This window comes from Annulohypoxylon truncatum (genome assembly GCF_022578515.1).
Source record: "Annulohypoxylon truncatum strain CBS 140777 unplaced genomic scaffold F4807scaffold_4, whole genome shotgun sequence".
Taxonomy (NCBI): domain Eukaryota; kingdom Fungi; phylum Ascomycota; class Sordariomycetes; order Xylariales; family Hypoxylaceae; genus Annulohypoxylon; species Annulohypoxylon truncatum.
The window spans coordinates 827,475-847,985 of record NW_025953790.1 but is presented as its reverse complement, the minus strand read 5'-3'; the positions used below and the strand labels follow the sequence as shown (position 1 = coordinate 847,985).

Below are 20,511 nucleotides of genomic sequence, written 5' to 3'. Positions count from 1 at the left end.
TTGGAGTGTGGCTGGTTAAACTAGAGGAACTGACAGTAAAGCCATGTTTCTGATTATTTGCGCGCCGGTCACCTTGTTGACCAATGAAGGAGGGCCCAAGAGGGGCGAGCCATGGTCCAGCAGCACCGTAGTATGAACCCGAGTGTCGGCCCTAACCAACCAATACATATTTCCGTTCTTGTGCTATAAACTCAGGGTCTTCCGGCATTGCATAATGGGAATGGGTAAGGTAATGAAGCCGACGTATCCGGGACGAGACAGTCCCTTTTGGTATGATCTTTTGAGCTAATGGAACTTGATCGTAGTCATTGGGAGCGTTCGCACTTGGAGGATCGCCCAATGAGTAAGTCGACATATTTAATACCGGACCCATCGACGACGAACGGTGCTAGCCGACAATAGGCTGTCGCAGTTATACCCATACAATAGTCAATATTCGATGAACCTATGTTAAGTGGTACAATATAAAGATCAATGTTTTAGATAATCCATTGTGGCATTTTAAGTAGACACTAGACGAGGTTAGATGGAATTGAAGTGTCAATTGCCTTTACACCCTAGTCATATAACAAAGGAAGCTGAAATCAAGACTCAGGAGTAAGGCAAGCACTGATATAAGGATATCCCACAGATGAATAACGGAAGGTGCTACAATTGTAGCAAGGAAATCTAAGCACCTAAGCATCTAATCATGCTCAATTCGTGCCATTGGACGGCTTTGCTGCAAGGAATAGGTTTGTGATGTACAAGTTGCCTCTGAAGTTCCCTCCTTTCTCTTAAGGCGTCATCTATTTAAGGACTGCTTGCAAGCTCTCCAAAACCTATGAATATGTTAGTGCTATCCCCATAATGACATAGCTAAGTTGATATGCAACTCCGGGGCTATCATACCTCCAATTCAATCTTGGCTTCCGCAATGTCTTGTTCACTGCCGCCGCCGCTCGCAACCTTTTGCGCCTCAGCGATCTGAGCTCTGACAGCATCCGCGTTGAAATCCTCAAGGGGGTAGCCCTCAACTGCATTGATGCTCAAGACAGAGTTCGGCTGGATAACAGCAAAGCCGCCGGAAACTACAGATAAACAAGTATTTAGCTTTGCATTCCAACGTCGTAATCATATCCTATTTGTTACGTACGGAAGAACTGTTTGCTGCCGCCACTCTCCTCGATGACCTCGATCAAACCGGGTTTCAATTGCTCGATCGCGGGAACGTGCTGGGCAAGGACACCCATCTCTCCAGATTCGGCGGGAATGTTGACTTGGACGACGTCTTGGGATTTGTATATAGACTATTGCGGGAATTAGCTTGCCCGCACATTCGGATTGCGTCGCAGCGTGCGCTAATTAGAGCATTGCGTCCCCGATGGCGATAGTATCATGACGGCAGATCGGCTCAATATCATATCGATGTTCATTCATACCTGGTGGGGGAGAGTCAAGCTCAGCTTGATCTAAAATAGAGGTTAGTGACAGCATCGGCATAAAATAATATCGAGACAAACCTTGTCCGATGCGGCTTCAGCGTACGTCCTTCGCTGAAGGGGCTGAATGGGGAGACGCATAGCCGTGGGACGAGCCCTAAGGGCTGCGCGAGCGACGCGGAAAGTGTTCATGATGACTGGTTGCTGTCAATTGGAGAATTCACGACAGAGCAAGCTCACGATGGACGTTGACATTAAACAATTTAGATCTTGAAGTTATCGGGCTTTCGGTTCACACAATTCCAGTCTAATCCCCTTTAGGAATAGGCTAGAAGATACTAGCACGTGACCTGAGCGCACCTGATTCGGACGTCTGGCAGCCGTGCCGTTTGTTCACGTGATTTTGACACCAACCTTAGTCATCAAATGTACGGCCGAAGGATTCGGAGGATTGCGAAGGCTTATGCAATTCTATCCAATCAAATTCTACAGATATACATTCTTGAATTTTTGAATGTTGGTGGCGAAACGTCAAGAAGCCGGAAACCTGTTTAACATGTCATTTCATACATGATTGCTTCTTTATCTCAATCAAGCACAGAGTTGGTATGGGTATGATGATTACTACATGAGGTAGGTATAGTATATTTCCGTGTTCTTGTTTGTTTCTCAAGTCCTATTATGGTATATTCTGGAAGTTGTCACCATCGGGTGTATCCGGAGACCTCAGCCCCCTACTCACCCCGTTCATCCCGCTCATCTACGGTTCCGCTCTATATCGGGAAATGAGAGTGGCACAAGCTGTCAGAATGAGGACCGCCAGGACGGCTTGGGCCGTGAACGTAGCGTACCCATTAAGGCGAACCTTGCCCTGCCAAGACAGGTTTACCGAGTCGTACGTCAAAACTATTACGGCGCTACCAGATATTATTAAAATTCCATGATCTTCAACTATGACCTAAGAATCTCGTGAGCCTATATTGGACGCGAGCGACATTTGGGCCTTTGGCGTGGTAGTCGGATTCATGGGTAACTCTGTCAAGACGGCAGCTGGGGGACTGTGATTGAAGCTCTCGATAATTACCTAGTGCAGATCACAACATTACATCATACCTGTGAATCTGCTTGCGACACTTGCAACACACCTCTAACATCGTAGTCAAACTTGGCTGAAGACAAGCTTTTTGGAGGTGTCACAGGACTCACGAAGGATGCCGGTCAAACGGCATAGATGGAAAGACCCTGAATAAATCTTACAAGCTACTACGTATGTCCTGGTATGTCGTACAGATCCATTGGTTGTCATATCGTCAAACATCACTAGTTGGAAACATATGGCAACAGGGATTTGGACCCTACCTTCACTGTCGATGTCGCTATTATGCGCACAACAGGAACTCGAAATGCGAATCTCTGACGGAGAATTGACCAAGCTAGGCTTAGTATTTTTACCCACGCGCTGATGGCGCTGTTGGGAGTACTAAGCTTTGAAGAGTGTAGTTCTGAATGCGGGGTGGTGAACACTAACAAGTTACTATGGTACGCTACCTTGGAGATCTAACAAGAAGGACCGTATTTAGCTGCGACCTAATTGCGTAGGTAGGTCTGGTAGGTCAAAAGAGGGGGATTCCGACATCTCATACCCGTGGGCGAAAGGGAGGCAAGCTCACAAGTACGAGATTTGATCTAACTTGCTTAGCGGCCAAGTATATCCCACGCCGCTATTATGCTATGTATGATCTCCAAAAGCGATCAGAAGCGGCCAAAGCAAGAACAGGAAAGATGAACACAACGTTGGACAGTCGGGCAATCCCCAGCTTATCAGCTAAGAGCCATATATGGCGACTATAACGAATGGCGTACGTAAGGCACAGTCAGGCTGCCCCTCAAGCCGACGGAGAGCGCATCTTATACCATGTGTCAAAGCAGATCAACCTCCTTGCCTCCCAAAAGAGGGGCAGTTGGGGGTTTCGTCCACCTTCATTCGCCGTGGGGTCCTCCAGCAGGATGGCTTCCATTGGCGACCGCCGGCGGGATTTGGGAAGAGGGAGCACCCAGCACGCAAGGGTTGCCACTCCCATCAAAATGTAGTGTTGATTATCCGAAAGTCTCACATGTTCCAGCACCTGGCAATGAAAAAGCCAACACCACGTGTTCTACGAGAGCTGCACTCTTATTCTCGAGACTAACGACAACAGATTAGGGCGAGGGGTTAGCGGCCTTTGCTCTTTGTTTTCTGATGTCAGAGGACATGATGGTGTGAGTGATAGAGTTGCATAGGAGGGCAAGCGAAGAGCCCACATGCCATGGGCGATATGCTTTTATTATCCCGAGTACCCGCGCGTGTCCCGAACTAGGTTGCGTGCTGCAGCCTGCAGGGAGCTAGCTGCGTAACAGTCCCAAATGTCATGCTGGACGCAGGAGGACATCTTGAGGCATGTCCAGTCGATACGCAGCGAATCAAAGAGGCCAGAAAGACCGGGGTAACGGATGAGGTATTCGCTGTATTCGCTGTACTGTGCTGTACTGTACAACATCGTCCGCTGTGGATGTCGTGCCATTATCAGGCTTGAAAGACTAGGTTCTAGGTGTTGTTGTCTTTTTACAAGGCTCATGATAGGGAGATTTGAAAATGCCTCCAATTTACGGTCGCCAGGGACCTGCTACTCTATTATCCCAAACAATCCGGTCGGGACTTAGGTAGTCTTTAGAACCTTAATAACCCTTAACCTGTTAAGGCGGCATCGGTAATCATCGTTGGGGGCTCACCGCCTCACAAAACGAGCCATCCTTCTTACCTAGGTAGGTATCGCACCTATGCAAATATGCGATGGTAGGCTACACAAAGCCATTTAGGTTTTCCGCTTACCTGCGTTGGAAGCAGAATTGACCTTTGCGTACAGCCAGCTGGCTAGATTTAGTAGTCGGGCAACAAAGGCCTGCTGAAAGGATGATTACACAACCTTCGGGATAGGCGAAGAGATGGTGAGTAGGTAATTATCGTATCTTGAATCAAAGAGTCTTCTAGCTGGAAGAGGATAGCCGTAAGAATTCGGTAATTAACTAGCCCTGGCAGCCCTGGGAGCGGCAGCAATAGAACAAGAACATTGAACACAATTTCGGAGAATAATGAGCCAGGACCACTCAAAGTATGAATTATATGTATGAAAGAGGATACGCCACCAGGGCTAGCGGCAGCATTTACGATCCGTTATGGACACTGTGAGCGATAAATAAATATGTACCCGTGTAAAGGGGGATGAACTGTCTATCTCAACAACACGCCGGCAATCTAGAAAACTTTTTTTTTTCTCTCAGCCTGCCGAGAAAACTTTTCTACAGCTACGGTCTAGGTACCTAGGTATGCTATGGCAGATGGACTAAATTAGGCCGCATGAATACAACCGAACCTTCCATCTCACCGTCGAATCGATCGAACAAGACAGGCGAAATTAAGGAAGAAGGAGAAGAAAAAACTCGTTAGTTCAAAAAGTGGTTCGTGGAAATTCGCGATCAAGCACAACATGCGGATCCGTTGATGTTCAGCCCATCGGTCATGTACAGCTTAACAAAATTAAAGAAATTACTTGCAGGTCCAGATGCGCCCGGACGTCTTCGCATCTCTTGACAGAGCGGCCTCGGCCCCCTGTATTATTTCCTTTACTTACATACTATGTACGTATGTACATGTAGTGCCACTACCCGTGCTTGCTCACCTGCTTAAGTCGTGTCGCAATGCATATATGACAAAGATGAGCTGGATGAGTAAAAAGCGAAATCGGCAATCATATGCCCATTATTCTAGAAACTGCATTATGGAATGTCACTCTAGAAAAATCGGAAAGTGACAAGTTACTCATCCGGTGACTCTTCTATCAGCTATTTCCGGTGGCTCGTACTCTTCATACTGTTCGCAATGCGGCGATTATCTATGCGGTCTGTGTAAGTGTATCCATATAAAGGTAAGCGGACGCAAATATATGTAAATATCTCGTAAATACAATGGATGTGTGTATGTGTCTGTACCTAGTAGTTACTACATGCATATTACCTATGTATATAGGCATGGACCTAATGCAATTATGGATATATGCACATGTGTATGTAGGTCTGCTATAAGTGAGATGGGGATACCTAGGAATTTAAGTAAGCGACAGGCGTAAGGCGAGTACCGTATAAACACGATATTTGTTTCTTACCGCGTACTTCCTTACCGGGGGTTCCTCGGCGACGAGTGATTGTTACTAGGTACTGCCGGTTGCTGATTCTGCAGGCTGCAACAGCGATAAAAAAAGACTGGAAGGTGTAGGGTGAGGAGCGCGAGAGCGGGCATAGGCAGGGCGCAAGGGCAGGGGGAGCCTTGGTACTCGAAGATCCCAGGGCCCCGCCCGGAACTCAATTTAGAGCCAAGATTCCAAGCGTTCTTTCCAAGTAGTCCAAAGGAGCACCAAGCCCTCCCAAGCCTTCCAAGCCTTCATTATCCGCCGCCGCCAATTCCACAGTATCACGCCAGTTGATGTTATACGGAGTACAGCGCTTGCTTGCACTTGCCTCGCCTTGCCTTCGTAGTCTCGGATGTGAGTCCTAAGTGTAGACAAGTGCAGGTACGGTACCATACGTACCAGTATTTGCTGGCCAAGTAATGGAAATCGCCATTTACATTACATTATGTATGTACGTATAGACAGACAGACATAAGATGTACATACGAATTATGGATTATCTTAGTTCAGACCAGTAATAGTAGCGCATACCGCTTGTTTCCCACGTTTCCCACCTGCTTCACCACTCGTTTTCCTTCCCACCGCTCTGCACCGCTTTTAGTTGTCCAGTAGTTTTGTCCATGTTGCCCAGCGTTACGATGGATGATCAAATCTTTGCTAGTTCTATTCCATCCTAGAAGTATCCACATGCAAACAAATCCATTCAAGGTCGTCAGAACCAGATCCGGTAGCCTCTGGTTAACCCTCACACTCGCACTCACACTCACCCTACTACATACCAGTACATACCTAGTCCTCACCCTCACTCTTACATAGAAGACCCCTCTCTCTCTCGTCCCCAGTTTTCCCTAATTTTCATTTCCCATTTCTATCGCCTCCTTCTCCCACATTCTGTTGAATTTGGGTTTGAATCTTTTTTTCCCTTTATTTCTAGGAATTCGTTGTTTGAGTCTTCCCACAAGTCCTTACTAAGGGGTCTTCTAAGGCCCCGGGCTCTAGATAGTCTATGGTCTAGTCTGTCTGTGCCTGTGCCTGTTTTCTTAGACGTTTTCGAATAATCAGAGAATATATTTGTATTCCGTCTTTGAACTCTTTGACACAGTTACCGGCTCGACGTCATATTTTAGTTAGGGCCAAGAATTTACCAAGACCCCTACGCCTCCGTTGTCCGACTGAGCAATTTCATCCTACATACCTACTAGACAGGGCAATCCTCCTTTTTGTTTGTCCTACCTGCTCTACCGAAAAAGGAGCAGAATATCTCTCAATCTTCCCTTGGCAAAAACAAGCCACCTTCTAAGACATCGCTGTACATCGTTGTCGCCGACTCACATTTGCCTATCTCTTGGCCTCGCCAGAACTGAGACCTCAACGGACTTATTAAAATTTACCTGCATACATTTCAATCTTTTGAACTCGGTTCACGGCATCATGGGCCGTCAATTATAGCGAAACGGTCCCTAGGGACAATTCTACAAAATCACCTTTATTGGGGTCTAGATTTTGCACATAAACGTGTATCCACGAAAACTCATTTATAACTGCACCGACCATCCACCGTCTACCACCGCCTAAATTGCATTTGCATTGGCACTTGCACTCATATCTGACACCTGATACTCGTCACCTCCTTCCAATTACCAACATCGCGAACAAAATAAAATACCGCGCGTGTGATTAGAAGACATCCTGCGCAATCTCTCGACATACCGACTTCCAACACATATACACGATATTGAACCAACAAGTTTCTATTACACTATTTAAGTGAATAGTTACTTATCATCGCCGTCAATATGACGAACGATCCGATATTCGATTCGGCGAATGCGACTGTGATGGCGCTGCCATCGCAGGGAGCGCATATGCAGCATGCACCAGAAGATGAGGCTGCGGCTGAAGTTGATGAACCCCCCGACAATTGTCGTCTACACCCGGGAAATCAATTCAAGAGAAGCGAAGTTCGGAAGATTTCGGATCGCTCCGAATCTCTGCTTACGAAGGCTCTTCATTCTGAAGAGGAAACTATCAATTTCGACTTCGATTTATCATCAAGACGCCGTTCGATGAACAGCAGCGTCAGCATCGCATCTACCGCCGACCTTACCAGCGACACTGGCTTCACAAGCCCCGCGCGTACAAACACACCTAGCCCGCCGCCTCCCATAGTTTCGCTACCACGATTGAACGCGGACTACCTTTTCGATGCAAAATCTAAGCTGACTCCAAATCACGGTCCGCAACAGGTCACGGCCGCGACCAAACCCCGCGGGCCAATTGGAAACACCGGAGAGAAAAAGGATCCTGCAGTGGAAGCTTTGACCAAGAAGCGCTGCATATCATTTGCATGCGGACCGAAAGCGGATGTCAAAAAACCGTTGTCTCCGCAACCACCAGTTGAAGCCAAGCCGGAACCCGACGAGAAGCCACAGAGAAAGCCCTGCATTAAGTTCGCTTGCCCTGCCAAGCCAGTTCAACGTACGCCACCAAAGCAAAGCGCTCTGCAGATAGCGATTCCTTCTAGCACTGAATTATCAAATGACAAAGATGGATCTCCTGCCACCGTTCGCAAGCTTCGGTCCTCTTCAATCGGCCGTGGACGGTCGCAAAGATCCTTGACTCCGCGACCTATGTCGCGAAGCCCCATGCCAATTCGCTCAGCCAAGTATTTGACCGCGGACCCGACAGATCTTAACAGCGAATGTTCTCGTTTTCACGAGTTCGCCAGTGATGAGCCCCAAGAAGAGGATTGGATTCGCGTCAACCACGCACCCCCTGGCCGTCGGTTGACTATTAGTGATACATTGAAGAAAGAAAATGAGATTCGTCGGCTAGGAAAGGAGGCTGAAGAGGAGGAACTTGAAGAAGAAGAGCTCGAAGATGAAGAGGATCTCGAAGGCGAAGATGATGAGGACGAGGAGGAGGACGAGGAGGAAGAGGGTCGCCCAGGTGAAAAGTTTGAGGGAAATGATGTGGACGACGTTTTCGATATCGACGAGGGCTACGACATTGATAACCAGTCAGGCTTTGGGTCGGATGACGATGGCTTCTCAGATGGTTACAAAACTGATAACGAAATCGGTTTTGCCGAGTCAGACGATGACGACGATGGTGGGAATTTTGATCTGTGGACGCCCAGTCGGGGACCGGCCCTTAGACTATCTGGGAGCACAGCTACCTATCGTCGACCTTCGATGACTGGTAATCGCTCTGATTCGTCTTCCTCAGACTTCCCCGATCCCCCGGCTAGGGTAGTGCGGACTAAACGACTCAAGATACGCGCTAGAACACCTGAGCTTCCCGATAGCACGGACTTCGTTTGTGGTACCCTCGACGAGGACCGTCCTCTAGAGGAGGCTTACATCTCGTGCATTGCAGCTAGGCGACAAGAGAAGCTCCACCCAATCCCACAGGACATTGACCCAAGCTTCCCAACGTCTGAGCCCGAAGACGAGGATGTCGAGCTGAACATTCCTGTCCACGAAAGTGATGATAACCTGTCTGATGTCAATGCCAACGGCCGTGAACGTCGAAAGAAGATTGACCAGACGTCGCCCAAGCGATACCGCTCTCCCCCTCCGAGACGCCATCATTCTCCTCCAAAGCCCCGAGGTCGATCACCAAAGCATCTTTTTGACCTTTCACCTCGCCGCCTTCTATCGCCACCTATGGGACCCCTAGTACGCTCTCCTCCGTCATCGTTGGTGTACAATGCAAATCGCGCAAACGAGGAGGTCAAGGGTCTTGCCTTTCGGCCTGGCCTGACGCAAACCAAATCCCTCCCGCGAGCTCCGGCAATGTTCCCGCAACACCTCAAGACTCACCGCCGATCAACCAAACCTACGAACACGTCCGCTAACGGCCACGTGCGAGGTGCCATTGATATTGTCAAAGGCCTCGAGCAGAAGCGTCAGCGCCGAAAGGAGAAGTTTAAGGAGAAGTATCAACAGATGCATTGCAACAAAGCACGAAAGGGCCAGATTACGGAGAAGAAGCCTCAACCTGGTCAAGGCGCCGAGAGGATGCGAGAGATCGGACTTCTCATGGCCGGAAAGCTAGGCCCGGACCAATTCGTCCTGTCCATCTAGATGCTAGATGGAGGCCCAGCATATAGTTGCTGAGCTCAACTGAAAATACTGCTCACCATTGTCTTTCATTGCACCTATTTTTACTTCAAGATGCGGACTTCAGACTTACATTTCCTGAAGTTTGTCAATGTACATAACTTTGCTTTTCTCTCGCTGTCAATGTATTTCGGCGCGACGACATTCTCGCATGAGATCGCATTATTCCCTTTTTTTCCACGGCATCGGGCGGTTGCATTGATCATTAAGGATACCACTTGGGAACGGCAAACTAGCATGGGGCGGCGATCCGGTGATACCTATGCTTGAAAATTGAACATATTCGTTGATCTACGATATACCATTTTGAATATTGTGACGAGACAGTGATTTGAATTGTTACACTTTACTGTAAGGTATAGAATGGTAAGATGATAGATCATTATACTGAAACCTGAAATATGTCTTCTATGTCTTCTATGTTGTAGTAATGAGGCATGTCCTTCCATGAGTTTGTCTTGATGATTGGTGGTTCGTACCATATTCCGTGATGGACATTGACCTGATTATAGACTTGTGGTCCTCACACTCAACTTGTAACCAGGTATGAAATTGACAGAATCTCGTACATACAGCAGTCTAGCCTTAATTGAGCTTACCTCACGTTATTCTGGTGATGATGTCAGGTGTTTTTTCCCTTACGTTGAAATCGGAGTACGGTTGCGCAGGCACCCGTGAGGGTACGTACCTCTTCATATGTCCAGTCGGGTGGGTGCAGCTGTTATCTTTTCAAGCCACACTGTGGCACTGTGGCTTAATTCTTGCCTGTGTTCCAGGTTGTCCTTAACCGTTGGAACCATACTAGTAATTTTCTTGGGGACAGCGTCGGACTATATATCATCACCCATCGTCCACCGTCTCCGCGAACGTTCTACGAAGCTAGCAACTCTTTAATTAACCATACGATTTACCGTTTACCAATTTTGTCCATCCCGCCTATTAGCAGTTGCCAATCCAATCAAGATGTGGATTGTCCAGTGGTGTTAGTTTTATCTTCAGCTGCCCTGTCTTTTACTCATATAATAGTCAACAATCGCTGACGTTGTCCCTCCTCGGTCTTACAGTTTACGATGTCCTCTCATCGCTCGGCTTGATGAACAAGCACGCCAAGCTGCTGTTCCTCGGCCTCGACAATGCTGGAAAGACAACTCTGTTGCACATGCTGAAGGTTCGTTCACGGTTCCGTCGTTCCCGCTTCCCTTGGTCGACAAGCATTACGTGTTGCTGGTTTGGGGATATTTCATAGCTTGTCAATGCTAGTATTACTTGTCGAAGATAGTCATGCTAACAGGTTGAAATCATAGAACGACCGGGTTGCCATCCTACAGCCTACCCTACACCCTAGTACGTCGCATACACATATCTAGTGATAAATAGCCAGGCGCACGTGTCAACCTGCTAACAACCGTCTAGCTTCTGAAGAGCTTGCTATCGGCAATGTGCGCTTCACCACTTTCGACCTTGGTGGTCACCAGCAGGGTATGTTTCCGCGAATCCGATGTGACTTGCAGGGCTAGGACTAACAGGTTGGTTTTATTTAGCTCGTCGGCTGTGGAAGGACTACTTCCCGGAAGTGAACGGAATTGTTTTCCTCGTCGACGCCAAGGACCACGACCGCCTATCCGAATCCAAAGCCGAACTCGACGCCCTTCTGTCGATGGAGGAGCTCGCCAAGGTGCCCTTCGTCATCCTCGGAAACAAGATCGACCACCCCGACGCCGTCTCCGAGGACCAGCTCCGCCACGAGTTGGGCTTGTACCAGACAACCGGCAAGGGTAAGGTTCCGCTGGAGGGTATCAGGCCCATTGAGGTTTTCATGTGCTCTGTGGTTATGAGACAAGGTATGTCGGATATATCATGTTCATTCTGACTGACTCGAAGGAGGGAAGCTAACATGAGGCAGGATACGGCGAGGGTATAAGATGGCTTTCTCAGTACGTCTAAGCCATCTATAATACTAGAATAGCTAGGATGGATTAGCGTGGCAAGATACAGATTGGGGACGTGTATACGGGTGTAACGAAATGCGATAGCCTGTCTGGGAAACAACGGAGTTCTTTGACAGCTTACTATTACGTACCATACCAACCGAAGTCGATGTTTTCCGGGATAGTTCTTTGGAGTCAATGGCTAGAGGCATTTGCCAGATCACAATAATGAATTGAGCATTACCACTTCTAACATGCTTGAATGCCGACTGCCTCGTGGATTTGCGCATTTACTTGATAGAGAGTTTATTTATGAATAGATTATCTACCATTTACCAAGTACCATTTTAGTAATCTCTCTACGATGTTTGGTCGTGTACTTGGATCCCTCTAAGTAGGTAGCCTCTTCTCTATGCTGAATGAAACAGTATGATAGGATGTATATGTAGGTTGAAGCAGAGTGACCTTTGACCTGCGAATGGGTTGTAAGAGCTCATGATTCCGTCAAGAGCCTTCTAGAATAAGGCGATGTTACGATGCAGCTGCGATATTCTCCCGGATGCCTCCGTGGTCCATAACAAAAAGGTACATAGTTCATGTACCTAAGTTCTACATAAGATATGCAGGGATTAGGCAATGATTGGGACGCTTGGACCAATAGATCTCCTACCTACCTACTCAGGTTGTACCTAGGCCGTAGAATGTGGCGCCGGAAACTCGACGTCATTCTAAAGGTTCTGGTCATTCCACCCCTAGTGACTACGTACCTAGCACAGGGCTATTACCAGTTGACTTACACTACTACATTTCGTTTCTCTGACTGGCGCCGAGATGGTTAGCGAAACAACATGACAATGTAAAGCCACGTTTTGATCTGCATTGTTCTCTTAAACCCCGAAAGTTCCATTGTTCGTTTCTAATCTTAGCCAACCCTCAAATCCCACCCGTTCATTCCGTTGCCTCCAGGCTTAGGTGCTCTTCCATCATGTCCATCGGCATTCCATGTAATGACAGTGAACATGGCAAGTGAATCTTCCAAGCCTCGAGTGACCTTCCTCCCTGGTAGGCGCAATCACAACTACGGTTTCCCCCCGGAAGCTTTTGACTACACGAGGTTACCCGATGTCGACCGCGAATTTCTTCCTCCCGAACACCTCGCAGCCTTCGCTTCGGCCCTGAACGCTCCCGACCCCTCGAACCAGTCCCCTAATGATACCACCTCTTTATTAAGTCCAACTAGGAGCGTAAATAGCCTCGATATCACGAGATCGGGATCAGTGGCCTCCGTCGATTCCCCATTTCCCGAAAGCGCCGCGACTCAAAATGGCACCCAGGGGGGTATGTTCATTACGGCGCAGAACGATTGGGCACCGGTGAATCAGAAAGTTTCCAAGCATGGACGAAGGAAGAAGAGGAAGACGACCGCACTCGGCCGCCGCACAGTAGACGAGACTCGGGAAGGCCACCTATACGGTTTACTGAAGTGGCCATTTCTCTTCTTCGTGGGGATGTGGATCATAGGACTAGGCGTAGCGTATCTATGCACGAGACTCTACATTTTCCTATATGAGCACTTTATAGCCTGGAGAGGGAAGAGAGAAAGGCTCCGTCGAAATTTGCGGGCTACTAGCAGTTATCGCGACTGGGTGAAAGCGGCGAAGGAGATGGATGCTTTCCTAGGGAACCAACACTGGAAAGAGGAGAATGAATACGCATACTACGATTCTAAAACAGTACGCCGTGTCTGGGAACAACTACGTAAGCATAGGAGAGCCGCCGAAGCGCAAGAAGCGAAAAAAACAAGTGCACTTGGGCACGAAAATGGTGCGGGACCTGATGAGGGCGAAGGCCACAAAGCCGTTGAAGAACTAAAAGCCTTGACGGAGGCTTGTGTGAAGAACAATTTTGTCGGAGTCGAGAATCCGAGACTTTACAGCCAGACTTACTATGGGACCAAGAATCTAGTCCAGAACTTCATAGATGAAGGTTTGTCATCTCAGATCCTAGGCCAGCAATAATGAAGAATACGGCAAAACTAACAAGATCGCTTCTTAGTGGAGAAATGCACACGCTTCCTAGCTCAGACGAACCAGATATCCTTCGAAGAGAAGCGAGCATTGTTCAAGAGAATGCATGCAAATTACGGGCGCACGGCACTCTGCCTATCCGGGGGTGCTGTCTTCGCGTACTACCATCTCGGAGTGGTAAAAGCGCTGCTCGAAATGGACCTGGTGCCAGATGTCATCACCGGTACGAGCGGTGGCGCTTTAGTCGCATCACTCGTCGCGACACGAACTAACGAGGAGCTGAAGCAGCTGCTGGTTCCGGCGCTGGCACATAAAATCAAACCCTGCGCTGAGCCAATCAGCGTCTGGTTTCCTAGATGGTGGAAGACCGGGGCGAGATTCGACTCGGTTGACTGGGCTCGGAAAGCTAGCTGGTGGTCTCATGGCTCGATGACATTCAGGGAGGCCTACCAGCGAACTGGACGTATCCTGAACGTCTCCTGCGTCCCGGCCGACCCACACTCGCCGACGATCCTGTGCAATTACTTGACGTCGCCCGACTGCGTGATCTGGTCCGCGGTCTTAGCATCCGCCGCCGTTCCCGGGATCCAGAACCCGGTAGTCCTGATGATGAAGACGCCAGAGGGGAACCTGGTCCCGTACTCGTTCGGGCACAAGTGGAAGGACGGCAGCTTGCGCACGGACATACCGATCAAGGCGCTAAACCTGCACTTCAACGTCAACTTCACCATCGTCAGCCAGGTCAACCCGCACATCTCGCTCTTCTTCTTCTCGTCGCGCGGGGCGGTCGGGTCGCCGGTGACGCACCGCAAGGGCCGCGGCTGGAGGGGCGGGTACCTCGGGTCGGCGACGGAGCAGTACATCAAGCTGGACCTGACGAAGTGGCTGAAGGTGCTGCGGCACCTGGAGCTGCTGCCGCGCCCGCTGGGCCAGGACTGGTCGCAGCTGTGGCTGCAGCAGTTCAGCGGCACGATCACGATCTGGCCGCAGGCGAAGCCGAGCGACTTCTGGCACATCCTGTCGGACCCGGACGCGGACCGGTTGGCGAGGATGATACACGAGGGCCAGCAGTCGGCGTTCCCGCGCCTCAAGTTCGTGGCGAATAGGTTGAAGGTCGAGAGGTTGATCGAGAGGGGAAGGAGGGAGACGCTGGGAGGGGGGGTCAGGAGGGGCAGTATTGAGAGTATTATTGACAGAGAGGATTTGCAGAGTTTGCTTCGGGGGAGTAGTGGGTCGACGGATGGGGAGACTACGGAGGCGGAGGTTGATGGGGAGGACGTTGGTGAGGGTGAGGATGAGGGGGAGGTGGCGTATGGTGATGAAGAGGTTATTGAAGATGGGGACCTCGAGGAGAAGTTTGAGACAGATGCTAAAGAGGACTGAAGTTCTACTGAGCAGAGGTGTGTTAGGTAGCAAGAGAATTGTCTACATTTTGTCTTTTGGCGGAGTTGGAAGGTTAAGATGAAGCTTGAGGGGGCATACAGTACATATCATATACATAGGTAATTGTAAATATAGAACGGGCGCATCATGATTCCTCGGAGTTAGGTAGAGGGTAGAGGTTGTTGCATATTTTTTTTTATCTATTTTTATTTATTTACTGTGGTGTTTTAGCCTGCAAGAAAACATCTAGGCAATTAGATTGGCTATCGCGATATGTTTTCTTGAAAGTCTTCATTATCTCCTACGTAGGTATCTCTGCGTAGTCAGTATATGGGTAGGTAATTTGATGTCGCGGAGACGGACAAGGCTGGGAATCGCTGTCCCCCTTGGTCCAACCTTACCCAGCCGATTTAACATGACCATCGTCGGTGGCCTATATTCGTCATGGCAATAAGTATTCATCAAACATCCAAGCCATGTTAGCCTCTTCTAAGATGTACGGATCATATATCATCCTGAATAAACCGGATTCATCTCTCTTCTGTAGTAGCAAGCCACCTCATATCCCGCATGTACTAAGCAAAAGACAGAGAGCTAAGACCGGTATAGCAAGCTGGACTTTAAGTCATGCACGCATTAGATCTTCTATCTTTCTAGCAAGCTACGAAGACCGGCTTACGTATCCTAACGTCATGAAGACGGCTCGTCCCGTGGGATATACAGTCTAGGGCTACCTGAAGTGAGACGCCATAGAAGAGATACGCTAAATGCTATCCACTTGTTCATTTTGCCGGTCTATACCTTAGGTAGGTAGTCAGAGTGCCACTCGCTATGTATTTCCTTTGGTATCTAGGTGATGCACCGGCCCGTTGCTAGTCGAGGTTTCCTTCATCCTGTGGCTGGCTTACCGAGATGAATATGAAAGACAGCCTCTTAAAAACATCGATCCATGTCGGCGGCCGTTTGCACGATTTCATATTTCCGAGCCGTGGTGGGTGCCTGCCTTCACCATCGCCCGCAGGGTTAGATCGTCTCAGATCCGTATAAAAAGCATAAGTAGATTGCCGCTTCCTATTCTACGCTTGAAATGGGATGACATCCTTACGTGGCTTGTGTCTCCTTGCTTCATCTGCGGAAGGTAAGGGCTATCGATTCTTAGGCGTACCGGACGTCTGCTTGCCAAACAGAACACGGGTGACACCTTCACACATAGCACTTATCCCAATTTGAGTCTCGAGTCATTCCACTTCACGAGTCTGCGTCATTTTGAGCTCAAGTGTTCCTCCTAGAAGGCGGGTAGAACAAGCTTCGAAACTGCATATGAACCGCATTTAGTTCCTAACTTAGGGCGCATATAGTTTCCCTACACTTTCTAGAAACCCATATATATGCCAACCAAGATAAGAGGGAGTATAACATGACTATCACGGAGAAAGAAAACGGAATGAACGGGAAAACCGAGAAGCCCAAGTATGACCCGGAGTTCACCGACCGGGTGATCGCCGCCACGGGCCCGAAGGCCTCTCCGCGCCTCAAGCAGATAATGCCGAGCCTCGTGCGGCACTTGCATGACTTTGCACGGGAGGTGGACTTAACGATGGCGGAACTGATGATCGGGGTCGAATTTGTGAGTTTGACTTGACTTTAACACCGAGCCGACCTTCACGCACATAATCTACACCTACCGAGGTACCTACCTACTTGAACTGGTATTCGCCGCGAAGGATCCATCGATGAAACTAACCTCCCATCGTAGCTCAACGAGAGCGGCCGCATGTCCACCGACAAGCGCGACGAGATAATCCTCCTAAGCGACGTCCTCGGCGTCGAATCGCTCGTCGACGAAATCACGTCGAAGCTACTCCTCTCAGCAGACGGCACCAACACCACCACCACCACTACCACGCCATCCGCCGTCCTAGGGCCCTTCTACCGCGCCGACGCGCCGGTGCTGCCGAACGGGAGCAGCATCGTGTCGCCGCAGTGCGGATGGTACGCGCAGGCGCAGCACCTGCTAGCGCACGTATCAGGGCGCGTGCTGTCCGCATCTACGGGCGAGCCCATCCCAGACGCCGTCGTCGACGTCTGGCTCGCGGGGCCCAACGGCCTGTACGAGCAGCAGGACGCATCGGCGCCCGAGATGAACCTGCGCGGGCGCTTCCGCACCGACGCGCAGGGGCGCTACGCCCTGTACTGCGTGCGGCCGACGCCGTACCCGGTTCCCGCGGACGGGCCCGCGGGGCGTCTTTTGGGCTTGCTGGATCGCCACCCCTACAGGCCTGCGCACATCCACTTCGTCGTCGGCGCGGAGGGTTACCGCACGCTGACGACGCAGGTTTTCGATGCGGAGGATGGGTATTGTAAGGATGACGCCGTGTTCGCGACGAAGGAGGAGCTGCTGGTGCGGTTTGAGAAGAGGGAGGGCGATGAGAGGGCTAGGTGGAGCTTGGTTTATGATTTTACGCTTGCGGAGGTGTGAGGGTGAGGGCGCTGGGGTGGATGCGAGGGGTGGTATGGTGGTATGATGTTGGAGGGTTTTCTTATGAGACTATAAGTGCGGTTATAGGGTTTGTTAGTTGAATGAAATTGCATGGTCGGAGATTCCGTTATTATGTGATGATTGGATGCAGATATAAGGCCTCTCTCATCAAGCTATTCACTTGCATTTAGCATAGATATCTGCTACAACCTTGGTGACCTATAAGAGTTCTTGTGGACATGAAGATTATTTGCTTTTGTCTGGTTATGTTAAACTTGGGTTGTATGGTAACGATTTTTATTGGACCTCGTCAGTTAATCAAAGAACGGCCGTAGAATTTGTATGAAACATCGAACGAATGATATGCGAATGATTTTCGTAAACGTTGATCATGAAGATAGCAAGAGCTGGCAAGAGCTGAAAGGTTAATAGGCTGGTACGTACCTCTTATGTTGGCATTTTACAAGGATTAAACGTGGCACTCCTTGAACAGGGCTGTAGCTGCAGCGGTCTTTCCCGCTAGGTGAAAGAAGTAACCCCAAAATTTCAGGGCAGCTCTTACCCCCGAAACCCCGACGAGAAGATGCAAGTGTGGCCTTGCCATGCCTTGAACTAAGGGAATACTACTTTCGTCATCAAAGCCAAAGCCAAAGTCAAAGTCAACAGAACAACAACTTTGGAATCTTGCGATTCTTATCAAAATGTCAATTTGAACATGTCGTTCCTTTTACGAAGCTAATCGAAGCTGTCTTCACACCTACCAAATCAACCAAACCTAATTGCGACAATGACGAACCGTATCCCTACTGCGAAGATCACCCTCTCCTACCCTCTCTATTCGTGCGCCTTCGATCCGACAGATCCCAATCAACTTATTGTCGCCGGAGGAGGTGGCCCGGGACGGAATGGTGTGGGGAATAAAATTGTATGGAATATCTGTTGTTACTTTCTCAATAGGATGATGATGATGATGAGTTAACCGAGTAGCTTCGCAGACGGTTCTTGACACCTCCAACCCAGAGGAGTTATCAGAGGTTGCCGAACTGGAACTAAGTCCGAACGAAGACAACGTCACGACCCTTGCCACCGGCCCTCGAAAAGATAGAAACCTTACCGTGTTCGCCGGCGTCAATTCTAGCCCGGAAGATATTAAAAAGGGAAAGAATGAACATTTTCGCGTTTACGGCATCAGCCAACCCGCTAAGTCGGCCAAGACTAGCGGTGTAAGGGTCTCCGAGGTCGCGCGAGATGCGCTGTTCTTGCATAAGGACGCAAGCGCCTACCAGCGACTCCTCCGTCTGTCCCACCCGTACGAAAATCTTGCACAACTGGGCGCTATCGCGACTGGCCTCTCTAAGGAATCCGAAATTGCGCTCTTCGATGTACCATGTGCAGGAGGCGGGCGGTGGAAATCACGGGGCAGGCTGGACATACCTAAGGAAGCAATGGACCTGGACGTCGTTCAGACTGGTCCCGACACATACCAGTTAGCATACTGCGACGATCACGAGATATTCACTGTCGAAGTATCCAAGACCGAAATCTCGGACCCGAAATGTGTATACACAATTACCCCAGATGAAGGTGCCACAGCTAAGGCATCGTTCAAATCATTGCGCTACCTGACGCCCGGTTTTCTCATAACCGTCGTCAATAGGCCCAATTCCAATGGGGTCGCCCTGCACGGCTTTCGCCTCCCCGCCAAAGAGCAGGAGAATGCGCGCCTTGCGATTAAGGCCAGATTGCCGAAGGGTGTCTCCAAGGCAACCGGCCTCGCTGTGAGAAATTTATCGCCGGCTTCCTCCCCGTCGGAAAAGCAAGGCGAAACCCAATTCGTTGTCGCTGTCGCCGGGAACGATGCATCGATATCGCTATTCACCTTGGAACATAAATCCGCAGCCAGCGTCGACCTCCTAGCGGATCTCGCGCCTTTCCATGTGCTCAAAGGTGCTCACCCTTCGAATATAACTGGTATTACGTTTTCGCCTTTCACGCCACCAAAATCATCAAAGTCTACCGCGGAACTTACAGTTAAGCTGGCCACCGTAGGTGTTGGCTTCACAACTGTTGTACATAGCATACCACTCAAGAAGCACGTTGACAAATCTATCTCAGAAAGGAAAGGAGGACCCCCTAAGCCGTCGCGCTACGTCGTCGCATTAAAATCTCAAAGCGAATCACCCCTGACTGTCATCACTCTTGTCACAATAGTGATACTCATCCTCGCCATAATCGGGCAGACGTTCCTCGAAGCAAAAAATATCGGCCAGCCCGTACTCGGGGTCAGGCCGTATCTTCCTACTTCATGGACAACGCCGTTGCGAAAGGTTTCTGAAACTAATGACAAGAACATCAAGGACCTCTTATCAAATGCCCAGGGTGAACATGGTCAACCTATTGTGATTCGACATATTGAAAATGGAGAGACCGATGCCCACGGGCTTCCGCCTCTTCACGTCGGTGTTCACAGCGAAGAAGACGAAGAGACTCACGGTCCCACCGTAGCGTGGGAGAGCTTGGATCCCAAGGAACAGGACGTCTGGAAGCTACGACTCAAAAAGACGGGCCATTGGGTCGAAGATATGGGAGAGTCTATCTTCAAAGGTGTACTGTTCGGCGAGATCGGCGGGGCTATTGGGAACATAGTCGGTGAGGCCTTGTAAGGAATTTATGTCATGTGTATACGAAGAGAGAGGAACGAGGCTCTGTACGCCTCTTAGATGATCATATCACGAAGGACGCAGTCTGTATGATGTGCTCTGTATAAAATATGCCTAGCTATCTATGAATACGAAATTAATCACGTTCAGCTGCGTGTTGTGGTATGTCTCGGCATCGGTGTGCGGAATTATGAGACGGCCTCGGGAAGGCGACTGGAAGTCGAACAAGGCCCTTGAATTCTGGCCGAAGATCACTTTGCCATTGT

The 20,511-nt window shown here is 49.5% G+C and overlaps 6 protein-coding genes across 6 annotated transcripts; 5 read left to right on the top strand and 1 right to left on the bottom strand.

Moving 5' to 3' along the window:
• Positions 1-222: 222 nt before the first annotated feature.
• F4807DRAFT_411187 (ATP synthase subunit delta, mitochondrial) lies at positions 223-1,956 on the bottom strand. Its single transcript, XM_047996681.1, has 5 exons — positions 1,503-1,956; positions 1,422-1,451; positions 1,136-1,289; positions 892-1,070; positions 223-821 (listed from the first exon to the last, which is right to left on the bottom strand). Exons 1-5 carry the CDS (start codon positions 1,611-1,613, stop codon positions 789-791), a joined length of 507 nt encoding a protein of 168 aa, XP_047857982.1. The 5' UTR covers positions 1,614-1,956; the 3' UTR covers positions 223-788.
• A 4,930-nt stretch (positions 1,957-6,886) lies between these two features.
• On the top strand, positions 6,887-9,850 carry F4807DRAFT_266452 (uncharacterized protein). The gene has a single exon (XM_047994532.1). The coding sequence runs from the start codon at positions 7,441-7,443 to the stop codon at positions 9,730-9,732; it is 2,292 nt and encodes a 763-aa protein (XP_047857981.1). The 5' UTR covers positions 6,887-7,440; the 3' UTR covers positions 9,733-9,850.
• A 715-nt stretch (positions 9,851-10,565) lies between these two features.
• On the top strand, positions 10,566-12,056 carry F4807DRAFT_411177 (GTP-binding protein-like protein). Its single transcript, XM_047996680.1, has 6 exons — positions 10,566-10,750; positions 10,833-10,936; positions 11,073-11,112; positions 11,182-11,247; positions 11,310-11,609; positions 11,672-12,056. Exons 1-6 carry the CDS (start codon positions 10,732-10,734, stop codon positions 11,710-11,712), a joined length of 570 nt encoding a protein of 189 aa, XP_047857980.1. The 5' UTR covers positions 10,566-10,731; the 3' UTR covers positions 11,713-12,056.
• Positions 12,057-12,380: 324 nt separating this feature from the next.
• On the top strand, positions 12,381-15,370 carry F4807DRAFT_411174 (patatin-like phospholipase domain-containing protein). Its single transcript, XM_047996679.1, has 2 exons — positions 12,381-13,682; positions 13,752-15,370. Exons 1-2 carry the CDS (start codon positions 12,704-12,706, stop codon positions 15,104-15,106), a joined length of 2,334 nt encoding a protein of 777 aa, XP_047857979.1. The 5' UTR covers positions 12,381-12,703; the 3' UTR covers positions 15,107-15,370.
• Positions 15,371-16,360: 990 nt separating this feature from the next.
• F4807DRAFT_411170 (aromatic compound dioxygenase) lies at positions 16,361-17,974 on the top strand. The gene has a single exon (XM_047996678.1). It carries the CDS (start codon positions 16,881-16,883, stop codon positions 17,583-17,585), a length of 705 nt encoding a protein of 234 aa, XP_047857978.1. The 5' UTR covers positions 16,361-16,880; the 3' UTR covers positions 17,586-17,974.
• A 189-nt stretch (positions 17,975-18,163) lies between these two features.
• On the top strand, positions 18,164-20,454 carry F4807DRAFT_411168 (uncharacterized protein). The gene is made up of 2 exons (XM_047996677.1): positions 18,164-18,510; positions 18,581-20,454. The coding sequence occupies exons 1-2, from the start codon at positions 18,373-18,375 to the stop codon at positions 20,246-20,248; spliced, it is 1,806 nt and encodes a 601-aa protein (XP_047857977.1). The 5' UTR covers positions 18,164-18,372; the 3' UTR covers positions 20,249-20,454.
• The last annotated feature ends 57 nt before the right edge of the window (positions 20,455-20,511 follow it).

Excerpts from the sequence above, each read along its gene's own strand:
- F4807DRAFT_411187 (XM_047996681.1), bottom strand. The coding sequence starts at position 1,613 with ATGAACACTTTCCGCGTCGCTCGCGCAGCCCTTAGGGCTCGTCCCACG. Across the intron at positions 1,290-1,421 it reads GCTTGACTCTCCCCCACCAG|TCTATATACAAATCCCAAGA; the intron begins GTATGAATGAAC and ends TTCCCGCAATAG. Across the intron at positions 822-891 it reads AAGCCAAGATTGAATTGGAG|GTTTTGGAGAGCTTGCAAGC; the intron begins GTATGATAGCCC and ends ACATATTCATAG.
- F4807DRAFT_266452 (XM_047994532.1), top strand. The coding sequence starts at position 7,441 with ATGACGAACGATCCGATATTCGATTCGGCGAATGCGACTGTGATGGCG.
- F4807DRAFT_411177 (XM_047996680.1), top strand. Across the intron at positions 10,937-11,072 it reads CTCTGTTGCACATGCTGAAG|AACGACCGGGTTGCCATCCT; the intron begins GTTCGTTCACGG and ends TTGAAATCATAG. Across the intron at positions 11,113-11,181 it reads ACAGCCTACCCTACACCCTA|CTTCTGAAGAGCTTGCTATC; the intron begins GTACGTCGCATA and ends ACAACCGTCTAG.
- F4807DRAFT_411174 (XM_047996679.1), top strand. The coding sequence starts at position 12,704 with ATGACAGTGAACATGGCAAGTGAATCTTCCAAGCCTCGAGTGACCTTC. Across the intron at positions 13,683-13,751 it reads CCAGAACTTCATAGATGAAG|TGGAGAAATGCACACGCTTC; the intron begins GTTTGTCATCTC and ends ATCGCTTCTTAG.
- F4807DRAFT_411170 (XM_047996678.1), top strand. The coding sequence starts at position 16,881 with ATGTCCACCGACAAGCGCGACGAGATAATCCTCCTAAGCGACGTCCTC.
- F4807DRAFT_411168 (XM_047996677.1), top strand. The coding sequence starts at position 18,373 with ATGACGAACCGTATCCCTACTGCGAAGATCACCCTCTCCTACCCTCTC. Across the intron at positions 18,511-18,580 it reads ATGGTGTGGGGAATAAAATT|ACGGTTCTTGACACCTCCAA; the intron begins GTATGGAATATC and ends GTAGCTTCGCAG.